Source organism: Crinia signifera, chromosome 4 (genome assembly GCF_055691185.1).
Source record: "Crinia signifera chromosome 4, ASM5569118v1, whole genome shotgun sequence".
Taxonomy (NCBI): Eukaryota; Metazoa; Chordata; class Amphibia; order Anura; family Myobatrachidae; genus Crinia; species Crinia signifera.
The window spans coordinates 236,826,325-236,841,642 of NC_139220.1; the positions used below are offsets into that span (position 1 = coordinate 236,826,325).

Sequence of the window (15,318 nt, forward strand, 5' to 3'; positions counted from 1 at the left end):
TGTGCCCTGCAAGCCAGAAGTGCGTGCAATGGGGTGGGTGGCGGTGCGCCCACAGAGCCTCTACGTTCAATGTGGTGCACTGCTTGAACATAGGTAGTTACAGGACTGCCCCAAACCCCATCCCTCATTCTGATGGAGTGCCGGGGGGTGCTTATCAAAATCTTACTATGAGGTCCGTTCCACACAGATCTAATTACACAGCTGAACCTTGTCAACCTTTTGCACCTGCCAACCTTATGCATGTGGTCATTTGGTGTCACCTTATTTACTGTCGACATACAGATGGAGCCACGCTTATCTAGCCGGCCGGCTTGCTATAGTGCACTGTTCACTGAGACGCGCGAGCATCTCTATTGCAGCGAAGAATGGGGTGCGTGTCCCATTCTCAGCGAACTGGATGCAGGCAGGCTAGTTAAGCCCGGCTCCATCTGTAAATACTGTACATTTTCTATACCACACCCATACTCTTGCAATAAGAATTACCTGCATTGTTGGCCTGTTATGCAGTAAAACATTACAGCCCTATTAAGAGGAAAAGTATGTGTATTGCACACGCCTTGCTAGCTCATGGGAACAGCACAAGTCAGTGACTAGCTATAGGAAAGGTCTCTCAGTCTCACAGCTGCCTGACGTGTAGCAGGGGAGGAAGACAGCAGGGTGGAGGGAGGGGGAGATATGAGGTGAGGGGAGGGACATGCATCCAGTTCTCCAATCTACATCTGACAATACTGACACATTCTTTAATGCAGAAATTATCTGTCCCTGAGTTACTGCTGCTGCTGTGACCCTGTTACTGGAGCTTGAGAGACTCAGGCACCGGCACCAACATGGACTATGCCGAGGCAGCCAAGTCAGCAGCTGATACACTGCTCAACTACTACAAGGACCAGACCGGCTGGAAACTGTGCAAGAGAGCTGTAAGCTGCACACACACACATTGCATGCTGTCACCTGTAACACTGCCATACACACAGCTTGCTCTCACCTGTAACACTGCCACATACACACACACACTGCCTGCTCTCACCTGTAATTCTGCTGAACACGCACTGTCTGCTCTTACCTGTAACAATGCTACACACACACACACACACTGCCTCTTCTCACCTGTGATGGCTGTACACACACACACACACACACACACACAGCCTGCTCTCACCTGTAACACTACTGCACACACACTGCCTGCTCTCAGCTGTAATACCGATGAACAAACACTGCCTGCTCTTATTATTATTATGGTACTTGTGTAATAGCACAGCGCCCGGCTACGCTACTTTTTCAGCGTAGCCCAACGGCTGCCTAGCGTAGTGACTCCACGGCAGGCCGGCGTCCATGGCTCTGTCCCCGTCGTCCATGGCAAGCCTAGTGAGCGCCTCTCACACAGCGCCGGTAACAGCCAGATCCCCTGCGGCAGGGTACAGCGACCCTTTCCGTGTCCGCTGCAGGGAGACAGGGTTCGGTCGCACGTGCGTCTCCTACACAAAGGGGGTATGCGGGCGCAAGTGCATCTTATGCACAATAAAGGAGACATTTGCCAGTGTTCCATGTTACATACTGACAAATGCCTCCTTTTCAAACCCCCACTATCCACGCCAGCCCGAAGCATGGCGAGCGGCCGCGTTACGCGTCCTCCCGACTTGTTCATACCCCCACTATCCACGTCGGCGTGGAGTTGAAGTTATAAAGTGTGGCGAACGGACGTGGAATACATGTGAAGTAATCTGTTAAACATTGTGACCGGTTCATTAGCCACTTCACCTTCACCTCTGACTGACTACAGTAACTGCGTAACGCTGACTGACTACACTGGCCATGGGAACAGTACACCGAATGTGACAGGGATGCTGACTACGCTGTCCGCAGGAACACTACGCCGAATCTGACAGATACGCGGACTATGCTGGGCACGCAAACACTACGCTCATTCTGACAGCGCCGCTAAGCTAACTACGCAACGGGCGCCGTGATAGTACACAAGTACCTTATTTATTACGTTTCTTATATAGCGCATACATATTCCGCAGCGCTTTACAGAGAATATTTGAACATTCTCATCAGTCCCTGCCCCAGTAGGGCATGAAATACCGCCTGTTGGCACATGTAGGCTCAAAAAAAGTAAAAAAAAAAAGCCCAATGTCAACCTTTTGACTGTCGACCTACCCCATGTCAACCAAATGCTTGTGTCAGCCTCCGTGCATGTTGATCAAATGCTTGTCGATCTAATGCTTATAGACCTAGTGACCATATCCCGCCGGCTCTTACCTGTAACACTGCTGCACACACACACTGCCTGCTCTCACCTGTAACACTGCTGTGTACACGCACGCGCGCACACACACTCTGCTTGCTCTCATCTGTAGCACTGCTGTACGCACACACACTGCCTGCTCTCACCTGTAGCACTGCTGTATACACACTGCCTGCTCTCACCTGTAGCACTGCTGCACACACACTGCCTGCTCTCACCTGTAGCACTGCTGTATACACACACGCGCACGCGCACACACACACACACACTGCTTGCTGTCATCTGTAGCACTGCTGTACGCACACACACTGCCTGCTCTCACCTGTAGCACTGCTGTATACACACAAGCGCACACACACACACACACTGCTTGCTGTCATCTGTAGCACTGCTGTACGCACACACACTGCCTGCTCTCACCTGTAGCACTGCTGTATACACACTGCCTGCTCTCACCTGTAGCACTGCTGCACACACACTGCCTGCTCTCACCTGTAGCACTGCTGTATACACACACGCGCACACACACACACACACACACTGCTTGCTGTCATCTGTAGCACTGCTGTACGCACACACACTGCCTGCTCTCACCTGTAGCACTGCTGTATACACACTGCCTGCTCTCACCTGTAGCACTGCTGCACACACACTGCCTGCTCTCACCTGTAGCACTGCTGTATACACACACGCGCACACACACACACACACACACACTGCTTGCTGTCATCTGTAGCACTGCTGTACGCACACACACTGCCTGCTCTCACCTGTAGCACTGCTGTATACACACTGCCTGCTCTCACCTGTAGCACTGCTGCACACACACTGCCTGCTCTCACCTGTAGCACTGCTGTATACACACACGCGCACACACACACACACACACACTGCTTGCTGTCATCTGTAGCACTGCTGTACGCACACACACACACTGCCTGCTCTCACCTGTAGCACTGCTGTATACACACTGCCTGCTCTCACCTGTAGCACTGCTGCACACACAATGCCTGCTCTCACCTGTAGCACTGCTGCACACACACTGCCTGCTCTCACCTGTAGCACTGCTGTATACGCACACACACACACTGCTTGCTCTCACCTGTAGCACTGCTGTATTCACACTGCCTGCTCATATGTGTGGCCAGTAGCATAGGAGACTTTTTACAGTCTCTTCCTGCCAAGCGAGTCCTGCTGAACAGGACCTGCTAAAACGCTATGTGATCCTAGAGCTGAATGGTTAGTAGTTTATATCTCTCAACTTTATTCCTCTCCATGGATCCAAAGTGATTAGTATGATTCGTTTGTCATGTTCATTCTCAGTATTTGCTGCACGTTTTTATTTATTTTTTATAACACTTGGATCAACGTAGTAGGCTTGCAAATAAAGTGAAATAAATACAGATAGATGGTTTATTTTGAGACTTCACCAGACTCTATTTTATAATGTATTTTCTCTGTAGGGTGAAGTTTCTGTCTACTGGAGGCCATCATCCGAATTTAGTGGGAACCTGTAAGTAATGCTTACTGTACCTGGTGCATGCAGAAGGAGCCATTTTGTACACTATTTAGCCAAACCATTCAATGGGACTGATGCCTTATGGGTATCCGGACGCCTGGTCAACAGGGTTTAGATTGACCTGGTGTGGACAACTACCCTTAGAATAGTGTGTTGAGAGTAGCGAGTCATGCGAGGGGACACTGTGCACATATACAGTGTCCTCGGGACCAGTGTTCCCTCTAAGCTGTGCGTGCGCACACAACTCGACAAGCGTGCGCACAGACATTACAACAGAGCGCACAAAGCAGCAGTGGTCCGTTTTTGCAGTTGTGGACTCAATTAATGTGTGTTTCACCCATTAAATGCATTGTGTGCTGTGTTTTGAATGTTCAAATGTTTAATATCATTTTGAAGTAAAGTTAACACAAATGCTGAACGTCATTTTCCAATTATATATAAGGGACACACAAAAATTAAAATTTCCTTCCAAATTCTTTTGCCGCACACAGCCTTCGTAAAATTAGAGGGAACATTGCTCGGGACCCCTGTGACATTTTACACCAAAAAATCATGAAAAAGTCCCGTCAAACATGTGTTGGTTGACCATGGTCTCGCCAATCAGCTGCCGGTGTCTAACTAGCATTACTAGCAAATATCTTTACACGTCTAACCTGGTGGACTAAGGGTGGTCAATCTAAACCCCATCAACTCGCCATACCACAACCTGCTTCATGTGCATGTCAAAAAAATGCTGCTATGGAGAGGATGAGATTCAATCCACCCCAGTCAGCATTATCACTGTCACATGCAGCTATAGAAAAAGGAACACTAATATATTGTCATGGACATATATTGGAGCACGGTTTTCGTCAAAATATTAACTATATGTAAAATTAACTGTTGTAACAGACTCATTATTATTATTATTAATAATAATAATAACAATAATAATAATAATATCTGCTTCAGAATCTGAACACGTAAAATTTTGTTTTAAAAACCTCTTTATACCGATAAAATGACAATGTTATTTTTTTATATCCAGATATAAAGGAGATGGCACTGTGTTGGGAAAACCAGAACATGTTTGGGAATGTTTAAAACCGGAGGCTGGAGGGCTGAGAGTTAAATGGGATAATAATGTGGATGATTTTCAACTTCTAGAAACAGTTACTGATGTAAGTACATGATATTTATTAATATGTGATTATATCCGGGCTTAAGAGGAACACCACTGCCTCTATCATCTTCCCCAGCTTGTGCTCTGATGAAGTCATGTAATGCTAGCATGTGGCATTACTGGAGTTTGAGGTGCTGCAGTATGCCAATGCCTATCTTCTATGTTCTTTAATACTTTAATCTAGCAATCTGGTGCATGTTCTCCACCCAAATTATCGCAGCACCAGTATATTGCGGACAATCCCTAGCACCATAAAGGTTTTTTCAAAAACTTGAGATATTTGGTTCATTGTGTTGACTTGTATATGCATGCCTGGTTCTGGACCTAGTCCTAGCTTAGTTCATATCCTTAGTCTTGCTCGCTCAGTATTCTCTATTCCTATTCCTTGTCCCGACCAGTTGTTACTTCTGCATTTCTTGATTTCTCGCCTGTTGAAGGCCTGTTTTCTTTGCCAGAGTTCTGTTTCTCCATCATGCAGTAGCAAGTACTGGAGAAATCCTACTATCTGGTGGCAAAACCGGGGGCACAAATGGCTGCACAAGAAAAATTACTGGGATCCTCAATCTTCTTGTGTATACTTCTGTTGGTTTGTCTGTTCCCTGTCATAGTTTGACTTCTGTTATTGATCATTGACCAGGGCAGTATAGAGCCTGGCTGGGCCCAGGTACATTGCTGGGGGCGTGGCCTAATTGTGGGTAATGAGGGCCCCACTGAGCCCCTCCATCAGACCTGTGCCCGGGTAATTGTACCCCACACACACACAGACACATTATTAAAAACGCTGCTCTAGACCTATACTTCACAGAATTCACAGTGGCAAGTACCAAATACCATCACAGTTTTGTCATACCATAACAGTGTTACAAGAAGCAGGAAGTCCCATGTCATAAATGTGAACGAGACCGGTCAGCATGCATCATTGTTCCTTATGGTAATGTACATGAAACAACGCATGTTTTTTTAGTGAGTGACATGTTCCAGCAAATCAGCCTTGTATTGAAGTTAGCCATTGACCACGTGGACATGACAACACTTGAAGAGATACTGCATGGCTGCCAGTGCATGCTGGAGCTTGAGAAACTAGCAGGCCCTAGTCAGTAGGGTTGGCCGAATAGTGTTATTCACTGAAACAAAGTGATATAGCCTCCATACATTTCTATTCTGGCACCTGAAGAAATTGTAGCTGGTAGCATGTTCTCTTACCCATAAATCCTGGGTTATTTGAGCACATACTGTGCCAGTATGCACCCTTCTAGTATGTGCTAGGCTTGTGCTCTTTATTTGTTCCAAAAGGAATGTGAATGACTACAGTACAGTATATAGCAATGTTAGATGGATTAAGAATTATCTCGGTTAGAAAGCTTTGATTAGTGATGCCTAATAATATCTTCTCCTTGATTCGAATGGAATAATATTTATTGCCATTCAATCCTTGGCGATAACATATTCTGGTGTAGGCAAATAGTTTACCTGCAAAAGGAGAAGTCATAAGTCTGGCTTAGATATTGTATCATCCTAACACAGTCTATGCCAGTGTGCTCTTGCTGCATAAAACAGCCCTGAACCTTTGTCTAACAATCTCAGTAGAAACATGAATCTTCTGCTATGCTAGCCTGGTGTACCTCCTGTAAGAATACATATTTCTCTCTCTGGGCCTCTCTCAAGTAAGGCATATTCTATATCTTGATAGGACAGTAATCCCCACGTTTAGTTTTAGGTCTTTGGCCCATACTATCCTACTCTCCCAGAAGGTGGAGGAGTCACCTGATTTTTTGGGTTGTTCCCCACACACCTGGAAGAGTGATCGGATCTCCCACATTCTGCCTACTTCCATAGGAAAGCAGGCAGGAAGCGAAGTGACCATGGGGAATAGCAGCTTCATTTCGAGGCTAAACTATACAAGACTACATTATTTATTCTTGCCCCTTCCTCATTGACCAGCGAATCGTGACATTTTGTCCCAGAGTTGGTGGTGACTGCAGGAGCCTGTAGCGTCTCCTCTATGGACCCCTCCTGGAGAGGAGAAATCTAACGTTGGTATGATCTTTTCACAGTTGAGTGATTATTGTCCAACTGCACAAGTCTTAAGCAGCCCATACACGCTGCAATGCCGGGCTGTGCGTTCTGTGCTTTGAGGTGCGCGCTCCCGCGGCACCTCATCGCACAATACAAAAAGTATGTGCTTGCACATACTTTTTGTACTTAGTTCTCATCACGTTGCATCGCATTGCATGCACATGCAATGCAATGTGATGTGATCCGTGATATTTAAGCCCACAACGCACGCCCGTATCGGGGCGTGTACGGGCAGCTTTACTGCTCATGTGCGGTGATTGTCTTGCTAAAGTGAACACAGAGAGGATTAATTCACAAGGTCATTGACAGTCAGGAAGTGTTTGCTGATGGTTATGGAGATTGGCAGCAAAAATGCAGGCATGTCACACGTGTTCTCAGTAATGACTCAACCAGATGTTTAAATCCTTTACAAAGCTTAAGACTACTCTCAAGTTCAATAATCGATTGATCTACGACAGTCTTTGTATATTTTTGCACAATTGCCATGTACACATTCACAGCTGCTTACAGCTATAAATCAGGCCCTTTGACCACTACAATATGTGCCATTTTTCAATGTGTTAAGGAATGCACGATCTAATTAGCCTGATTGCTAATTATAGAAACGCAATGGACTGCGAGCAAAAAGCCGCGACCCAAAGTAAAAAAACGCCCCTTGCAAAATTGTAAATATTGATGTATTCGCAGATCCGTTCGCAAAAAAACGAGCTATCGTTTTTTTTTTTTTTTTACCATCTGTGCCAGTCTAGGGCTTTCACTATGCTCAAGAATCTGGCTTGAAGTTGTCCATTGCTGACATCAGAGACCCAGCTGAGAAACACCTCCCGTCAATCAAACTGTGGATGGATATTTTATTCGGTTATTGACCGAGCACATGCACGGTCGCTTGATAATTGCTCGATTTGCAAATTCTCTGATTAGTAATCCTTGCTGAATTAGGCTCATAGATTTGTAAACGCCACTGCAAAATATTCTCTGCAGAATATGTGTGCGCTACATAAATAACTGGTAGTTGTAATAGTAATGTGCTTCCCAAGTGATATGCAATTATTTTCTAAAAATACACAATAATGAGCATTTGCAAATTAGCGATTGTAAGTGCAGATGTGTCCACTTACATCCTTGCACACTAACCAGCCCTAGTCACGCCATGTACAAGTTTTGCAACATTAAAATTTAATGTTTGATCATTTTGGATACTAAATAAATGAAAAAGTACATAATTTTAGGTGTTATTGTTTCTGTTTTTATTTAATAACCTATATGGGTTTTATGCAGAAATTCTGAATATTATAAATCTTCCAACTTTCTAGCACAACTGAAAACAAAAAATGATCATTATTAACAGTTTCCTATATGGCGCATACATATTTTGCAGAGCTTTACAGAGTATAGTTGAACATTCACATCAGTCCCGGCCCCGGTGGAGCTTACAATCTATATTCCCTACCACATGTACACGCACACACAGACATTCTAGGGTTCATTTTATTGGAAGCCAATTAGCCTACCAGTATATTTTTGGATTGTGGGCGGAAACCTGAGTACCCAGAGGATAAGGGGAGAATATACAAACCCCGCACAGTTAGAGCCATGGTGGGAATCAAACCCATGACCTCAGTGCTGTGAGGCAGTAATGCTCACCATTACACCGTCCGTGCTGCCAGGAAAATGGCAAAATCCATGTTACACACATCTTGTACAAAGTTACTAAAATATCATAGACATTACATTCGGAACCAATAACTATGAAAATAGGATCAACAGAAATGTCGTAAAATAGGGACTCCGCATTAGCAGGAATTCTCTTTCCAGGGACCAGGAACACGAACACACTTCACTCACACACACACACACACACACACAGTGATCTGACAGTGACAATGGTAGAAAGCGGTGTTTTGGGGCCTGGAGGGTTTGGACATTAGGTACTAACTGCTCATTAATAATTAATTTTTGATCTGATCATCTGTTCTGTGCATTGTTACTGTAGTTGAACCATAACATACTGTAATCATGCTGAAAGTTGACTTAGCTAAGCTCAATGTATAAAGTCTGCCTGACAGTAATAGAAGACCTGGGTTTGAGCCTAGTCAGGTCCATAACACAGGCCATTGAATCTGCTGCTCTGTAACATCATTTTGCCACAAGAGGGTGCCAAGTTGTAAGGTTGTCTATATCTAGAATAGGGTTGGCCATCATTGTGATCACCATCGGTGGTTGCCATTGATGGCAATAGTTTAGATGGTCATCGATGGTAACATACTATGTTATGGCTGACAATCGATTGTTTTACCTATTAATGGTCATCTATTTTCTTTGTCTGACTGTCCTGTATGCCAATCATAACCTGGTGTTGGGGCTTTGTTGGTGTTGGGGGCAGACCTCTACTCCGAGTTCCCGCACCCTGATGGGAAAAAAAAATCTATTAGGATATACTGTGCCATCAATGGAGGTGAACCATCTGATTTTCCCCCATCGATGCCAAAACTATTCTACATCGATCTTAAACCATTGCTTATTATGAATCATCAATGGTCGATGATCATCCTTAAGCCAGACCCAGTAGTGTTTATGGAGTTAGTAGGGGAGAGAAAACGGCGCCACAGACCACGTGCGACGGTAGTGAGCAGCTGGCTGTGTGGGTACACTACAAATACCCTGGATAGTATACAGAATAGGTGGGGGTGTACACCCTGCGCTTACCTACCACACACAAAAAGATTTTACATACAAAGTATTGGTAAATTAAAAAGATTTTATTTATATTCTGACAGAAATGGATAAATATAAGGGTTCACTAGTACATTATTTATATTCCTGGTGTGTAAAAATATGGTATAAAATATGTAGCAATAATTGAATAAAATTATGAACAACTACTGTAGTACCGATACTCATACACAGAAGGACTGAGGGGCACAAGACAAACCTATAATATACTGGACAGTGGCTTAAGTATCGCTCCTATATATAGGAAAAAATAAAAAAAATTTTTTTTTAAATGAATGAATCTGAAATTCAGAGGCAATGTAATAGCAGCAATTGTATGACATTCTTTCAATAAGTATGGTACCATATGGACTGTCCAATCTCTCACAGTATAGGTAATACCTGTAGAATCAGAGTCTCGTTCCTATTTTGACCTCCAACCTATATTAGGAAAGTCTCTCCAATGTAAATCCCAGGCACTCACTATTTTTAGATCCTCACTTGCTGTGTGCTGATTATAGGCAAGGGGTTCCTGGAGTAAAGGGGTGCTCTTGTAACCAGAGGAGATCCTGGCACCAAATGGTGGTGGTTTGGGTGGAAATTGGGAGGTCCGGTCAGGGACTGAGTTCCTTAGTGTGTGAGTCCAATCCGTTTAGTTGCCAAACAAAGTGCTGGTATAGGAAAATGATGCGTTTCACCAGTTCAACTGGCTTTATCAAAGGTGTGGATATCCTGCATGAGGTTTTTTTTAAATGCAGGGTGCTAGAATGAACACTAATTAAAGCTCCACCAATTCCACAGTTTTAATGAAAACGTAGGGAAAAAAAATATTATACTTTGTAACAATAAAACCTTTTGATGTGAATAGAGGCTCCGTAATTATAACTTTTATAGAGAACAATTAATTGACCTCCTTTACTGTCATTATCAGGAAAATAGCAACTGGTTTTGCTAATTGTGCAGTTTTTAAGTTTCTTTGTCTTCCCCAGGATGTGACTGTTTGTCGAACTGTCACCCCATCAGCAGCCATGGGTATTATCGCTCCCCGAGATTTTGTTGATGTAGTATTGGTCAAGCGTTATGAGGACGGTTCCATAACATCTAATGGTGAGTCGTGAGTGTGTTCCATTGCTTAATACATATACACTTCTTGTCTCTATTTTCAGTTTTTTGTTGTATTAACCAGGCTTTAGAACAGTACCAAGTAGCATTATTTACATGCATTGCCCCATTTGTGGATCCATTGTGCTAGTATAATTTAGCCCTGCCTCATCTAAATCAGTCTTTTATGGGCACCTTACAAGGAATAATGGGTTGTGTAACAACCGTGAAGTCCTTTTCGCAAGTAGAGATAGATTGTGCACTATGTCTATGTGCACAATGTATTTGGCCATAGGCCAAATAGCACAGTCAAATTTGTGAAGATTGTCCAATCGTTAATGAGCCAGAATGTTTACCCTTACAGAAATATGATGGCACCTTTTATGAGTTATATATAAGTTATATGATAATTAGGCAATAATGTAATTGGTTAAATAATGTAACTTGAGATAATTTTAGTATTATAAATCACCCTATTATAAAATAAAAATCCTGAAAAACCTTCTAATCTAAAGGATAGGCTTTTCAGTATTATACTTCTAAATAAAAATCATTTACATACCTTGTAAATGATTGGCACTTTAAAAACGTCTGACTATGGTTGGCATCCCGCACCTCTGCGAACTCTGTTACATCCCGCTGATTATCACTCAATAACCTAATTATTATTTATAGAATACAAGTCCATAGATTATAGTAATATTTCTAGCAGTTTTGTTTTACGTTCATACGATACTTCCTCAGTGCCCATTAAAAAATAAATATGACAACAGAAAATGTGAGCACACATTATTGATGCCTTTTAGTTTGATTAGAACAGGTGCAGTTGTTTCTACAATTTAAATGATTTACCCTTTCCATCAGTATAATACAGAAATCCTTGGATTTTATTTTAGCTTGTGGTGTTTAATGATTTCTGTCTGAATATGAAATATATTAATTAATTTTGTTAATTTTACATGTCATTTTAGCTACGAATGTTGAACACCCGAGCTGCCCTCCCCAGCCACACTTTGTCAGAGGCTTTAACCATTCTTGTGGCTGCTTCTGTGTTCCTGTTTCTGGGTAAGGAGAGCTGGAACATCTCGTGGTGTGAGCTCGTAGCTACCTGCAGAGAGACCATGTATAGATCATTGGTTGCGGTTGATAGATCTAGTGTCTAGAAAAATAGACAGTCAAACGGTCAACACGAAAAAGGTCAACATGCAATAAGTTGATAGGACACATGACAAGGTCGATATTAATTTGTTTTAGGATTTTTTTTTTATTAACCTACTTGTTCTTAATTCACCATTTATGTTGGCTATCCAGAGGGATAATATAATAGTGTACCGAGCGTAGGCAGGCACCGAGCCTAAAGCATGGCAAGCCATGCGAGGCTACACGTTACACTAATGGGGATCAATGTGACAGTTGTCGACATTGAAACCAATGTGAAAAATTCATAGCGATCTTTTCATGTGTCATGAAAAGGTCTCGTGTGTCTTTTCATGTGTTTTTGACCCTGCCAACCTTTCCCTTGCCGTCCTTTAGACACTGTCGACCTCCCACCAAGGGAAGGTTGGAGTAAAGGGCCGTGGAGCCAGGTGGAGAAGGTCTGTGAGGAGGGAATAGGTGGAGCAGCTGGAAAGAGGATTATCACTGTCCTGACACTACCCATGAGAACATTATATGGTGGCCGCACTGTGCCACGTAACCCCATACATTGGCTTTAGCCTCTCAAATGTTTGTGTTTGCAAGCTGCCCCCCTGTTCCAGGACCTTTGGACAGGTGTGTGTGTGTGTGTGTGTGTGGTAAACAGAACTCACATACTGTATATCTAGATTGAGCTCACTTTCAACAGCGTCAGCTGCATTTGTGAAGATTATATTTGGTTGATGTTAGTCTCTGCATTACACTGTTCTTTCCTTTTCTTAGGATAATATTAGTTAAAATGTACAACATATCTGTCATATAGGAGCATTTGAAGTAACATTCACTTGTGACTCCTTTTACCTGATTAGGGATATACATGTTCAAGTAGAGTACAGTAGGGTGTGTACAGTATATGTATGTGTAGCATCTTACCTGTAGGTGGCACATTGACATGTACTGTACCTATTAAGGGTTCCCAAAGCTGAGTTTTGCTGATGACGGAGACAACATCTATATCTTTACTGTGTAAAAATAACATGTTATATATTTTATTATAACACTCCCCTCCCCTCAGAGAGGATTATTCAGACCTGATTGCGGGGCTGCTAATTTGCAGAGTCCTACCACCAGGTAATTGCCGACCAGCCAGAGTGCAAGCCTGCTCCGTGCAAGCCTACAAATGGATGTACGCGGCTTGTAAAAATGATGTCGATTAGCAGTTAATCGATATGCAAGCCACTCGCCGTCAAATGATTTTCCAGTGTGTGCAGTCTGTGCCTAGCCCAGGACTTACTCGGCAGCTGCGATAGAAGCAGGCTGTTCAGGGCCGGAGATGACATCACACAACTCTCCTTCAAATGCCTGTGTTTTCCCTGACACTCCCAGAAAACCACCAGTTACCACTCACAAACGCAGGCTTTATGACTACCAAACTTGGCCAGCAATTAAAAAAACTAGCAGTATTTTATCACAGGATATCCTCGCACATGCAAACCACACCCATACGTATGCACTGTCTATCGGTTATCACCTGGCCTGGGAATTCGCAGCCACGTGATCAGTTCTGAATTAACCCCTTGTCACAAATCCCACTTCAAGATCAGAGCAACAATGAGGGTGGGCTTCCTCTGCAAGAGCTGAAAGGGCACCAAACCGTGCCAGATTGAGTCACAGTAGATCCTAGTACTGTCAAAGGGTGCTTTCTCATGTTTTTAACAACATGACTATGATCAGGAATAACTTGTTTTCTGTTTTGCATTATGAAAAAGTGGCTACAGGTAATTTAATACATTTATTTTTATTATTGTTCTTCTGTTTCATTTTTCAGAGATCCTTTGAAAACACAAGTTTTAACCTACTTTCAGACCGATCTTAGTGGCTATCTTCCGAAATCAGTAGTGGAGTCTTTTTTCCCATATAGCATGATCCAGTTTTACAGCAATCTAGAAAAAGCTGTAAAAACATTAGACGTATGACACGTAGCACCTACCATTGTTACTCAGAGGTCACAGCAGTCCTGACTGGAAGAGGAAATGGAAACGACAGCGTTTACACCACTTGACCAGAGGACTCCTTTACTGCAATGACTGCACATGTGCACTTATTATTGTAGTAATTGCAACATGGGTATTTTATTTCAGCTGCATATTTTACTATATGTCGTTTTTGTTCTTTTATTTTTATACCAATGAATGCATTTACTGTTTGTTATACTTACATGTTTAAGGATTGTAGTTGTGTGTTACAGTCTTATAAAGATCTATATTCTTATCCACCATGGTCTTTCATAAGTCAGTCATTCTGTCTCCCTCCTCTCCCCAACTTTTGCTCCCACTGCTGGGTACAGAGTGAAGGAGCAAGATAACGTCATTTGGGCAAAAGATGTTGCGGTCAGGGAAAGGAGAGACCCCTCCACCTGGCATGTGCCAGGTCTAATATGCAAGTACACTATATTGTTCTGTTCTAGATGAGTTCTGCTAATTAATGAGTAACTGTAACTAAATAACTGTCGCACAAAATACATGGTGAAGGGGGAGGTTACAAGAGTTTGTCCCAGATGTCATCAATGAGAGTAATTCTCACAGAACAGTAATTTCATCAGATATTTATCACACTACATGAGTAAGTTCCCTCACATGCTCTCTGACAAGGGCTGTAACTAGGGGTGTGCCTGCAGTGCAGTCATGCAGGGCCCAGCACAATCGCTAACCAATGGCACCTGCATGTAGCTTACTGGATGCCCGTAGTGGCCTCTGTCGCCCTTATGATGCTCTGGGTAATGCTTTATATCCCAAAGCCATTGGCCCCACCACCTAAGTATGAATGACATCAGTGGATTAGGGGGTGGGGCTGGTACTGGGCACACTGCCACCCAGTTACAGTGCTGCCCTCTATAGTATTATGCAAATACTGAGTTTCTCAAACTGCAAATGTCATATGAAAGAAACATTCAGTGTAAATGAGAATGTAATTAAAGGCTTTATTTCTCCTATTTTCTATTGGATTAACAGGGTAAAATGAGAAATGTAGCAATTACTGTTTTACCTTATTGACTTACCTAACCTGACTTACCTAACTTGCGGCGCCGGCGTCCCTGCAGTGCTGGAGCGGGCAGGGGTGTCCTTGCCGCGGGGGAACCTGCAGCGCTGTCATTGTGTACAAAGCTGGCGGCGGCCGGCGGGGTCCCTGCAGTGAATAGAAAATAACTAGCGCTATGCGCGCGGCGGCACGGGAAGCGCTAGTTATTTTCTATTCACTGCAGGGACCCCGCCGCCCGCCGCCAGCTTTGTACACAATGACAGCGCCGCAGGTACCCCCGCGGCACGTACACCCCTGCCCGCTCCAGCACTGCAGGGACGCCGG

At 43.5% G+C, this 15,318-nt stretch overlaps 1 protein-coding gene across 1 annotated transcript; it reads left to right on the forward strand.

Moving 5' to 3' along the window:
* Window positions 1-679: 679 nt before the first annotated feature.
* STARD5 (StAR related lipid transfer domain containing 5) lies at window positions 680-14,985 on the forward strand. Its single transcript, XM_083184031.1, has 6 exons — window positions 680-917; window positions 3,715-3,764; window positions 4,798-4,930; window positions 10,710-10,827; window positions 11,793-11,886; window positions 13,784-14,985. The coding sequence occupies exons 1-6, from the start codon at window positions 828-830 to the stop codon at window positions 13,929-13,931; spliced, it is 633 nt and encodes a 210-aa protein (XP_083040157.1). The 5' UTR covers window positions 680-827; the 3' UTR covers window positions 13,932-14,985.
* The last annotated feature ends 333 nt before the right edge of the window (window positions 14,986-15,318 follow it).

What these genes read in the sequence shown, in the direction of transcription:
- STARD5 (XM_083184031.1), top strand. Translation starts at nt 828, where the DNA reads ATGGACTATGCCGAGGCAGCCAAGTCAGCAGCTGATACACTGCTCAAC. An exon ending in TCCGAATTTAGTGGGAACCT is followed by an intron (nt 3,765 to 4,797) that starts GTAAGTAATGCT and finishes TTTTATATCCAG; the next exon opens with ATATAAAGGAGATGGCACTG. An exon ending in TTCTGTGTTCCTGTTTCTGG is followed by an intron (nt 11,887 to 13,783) that starts GTAAGGAGAGCT and finishes TTCATTTTTCAG; the next exon opens with AGATCCTTTGAAAACACAAG.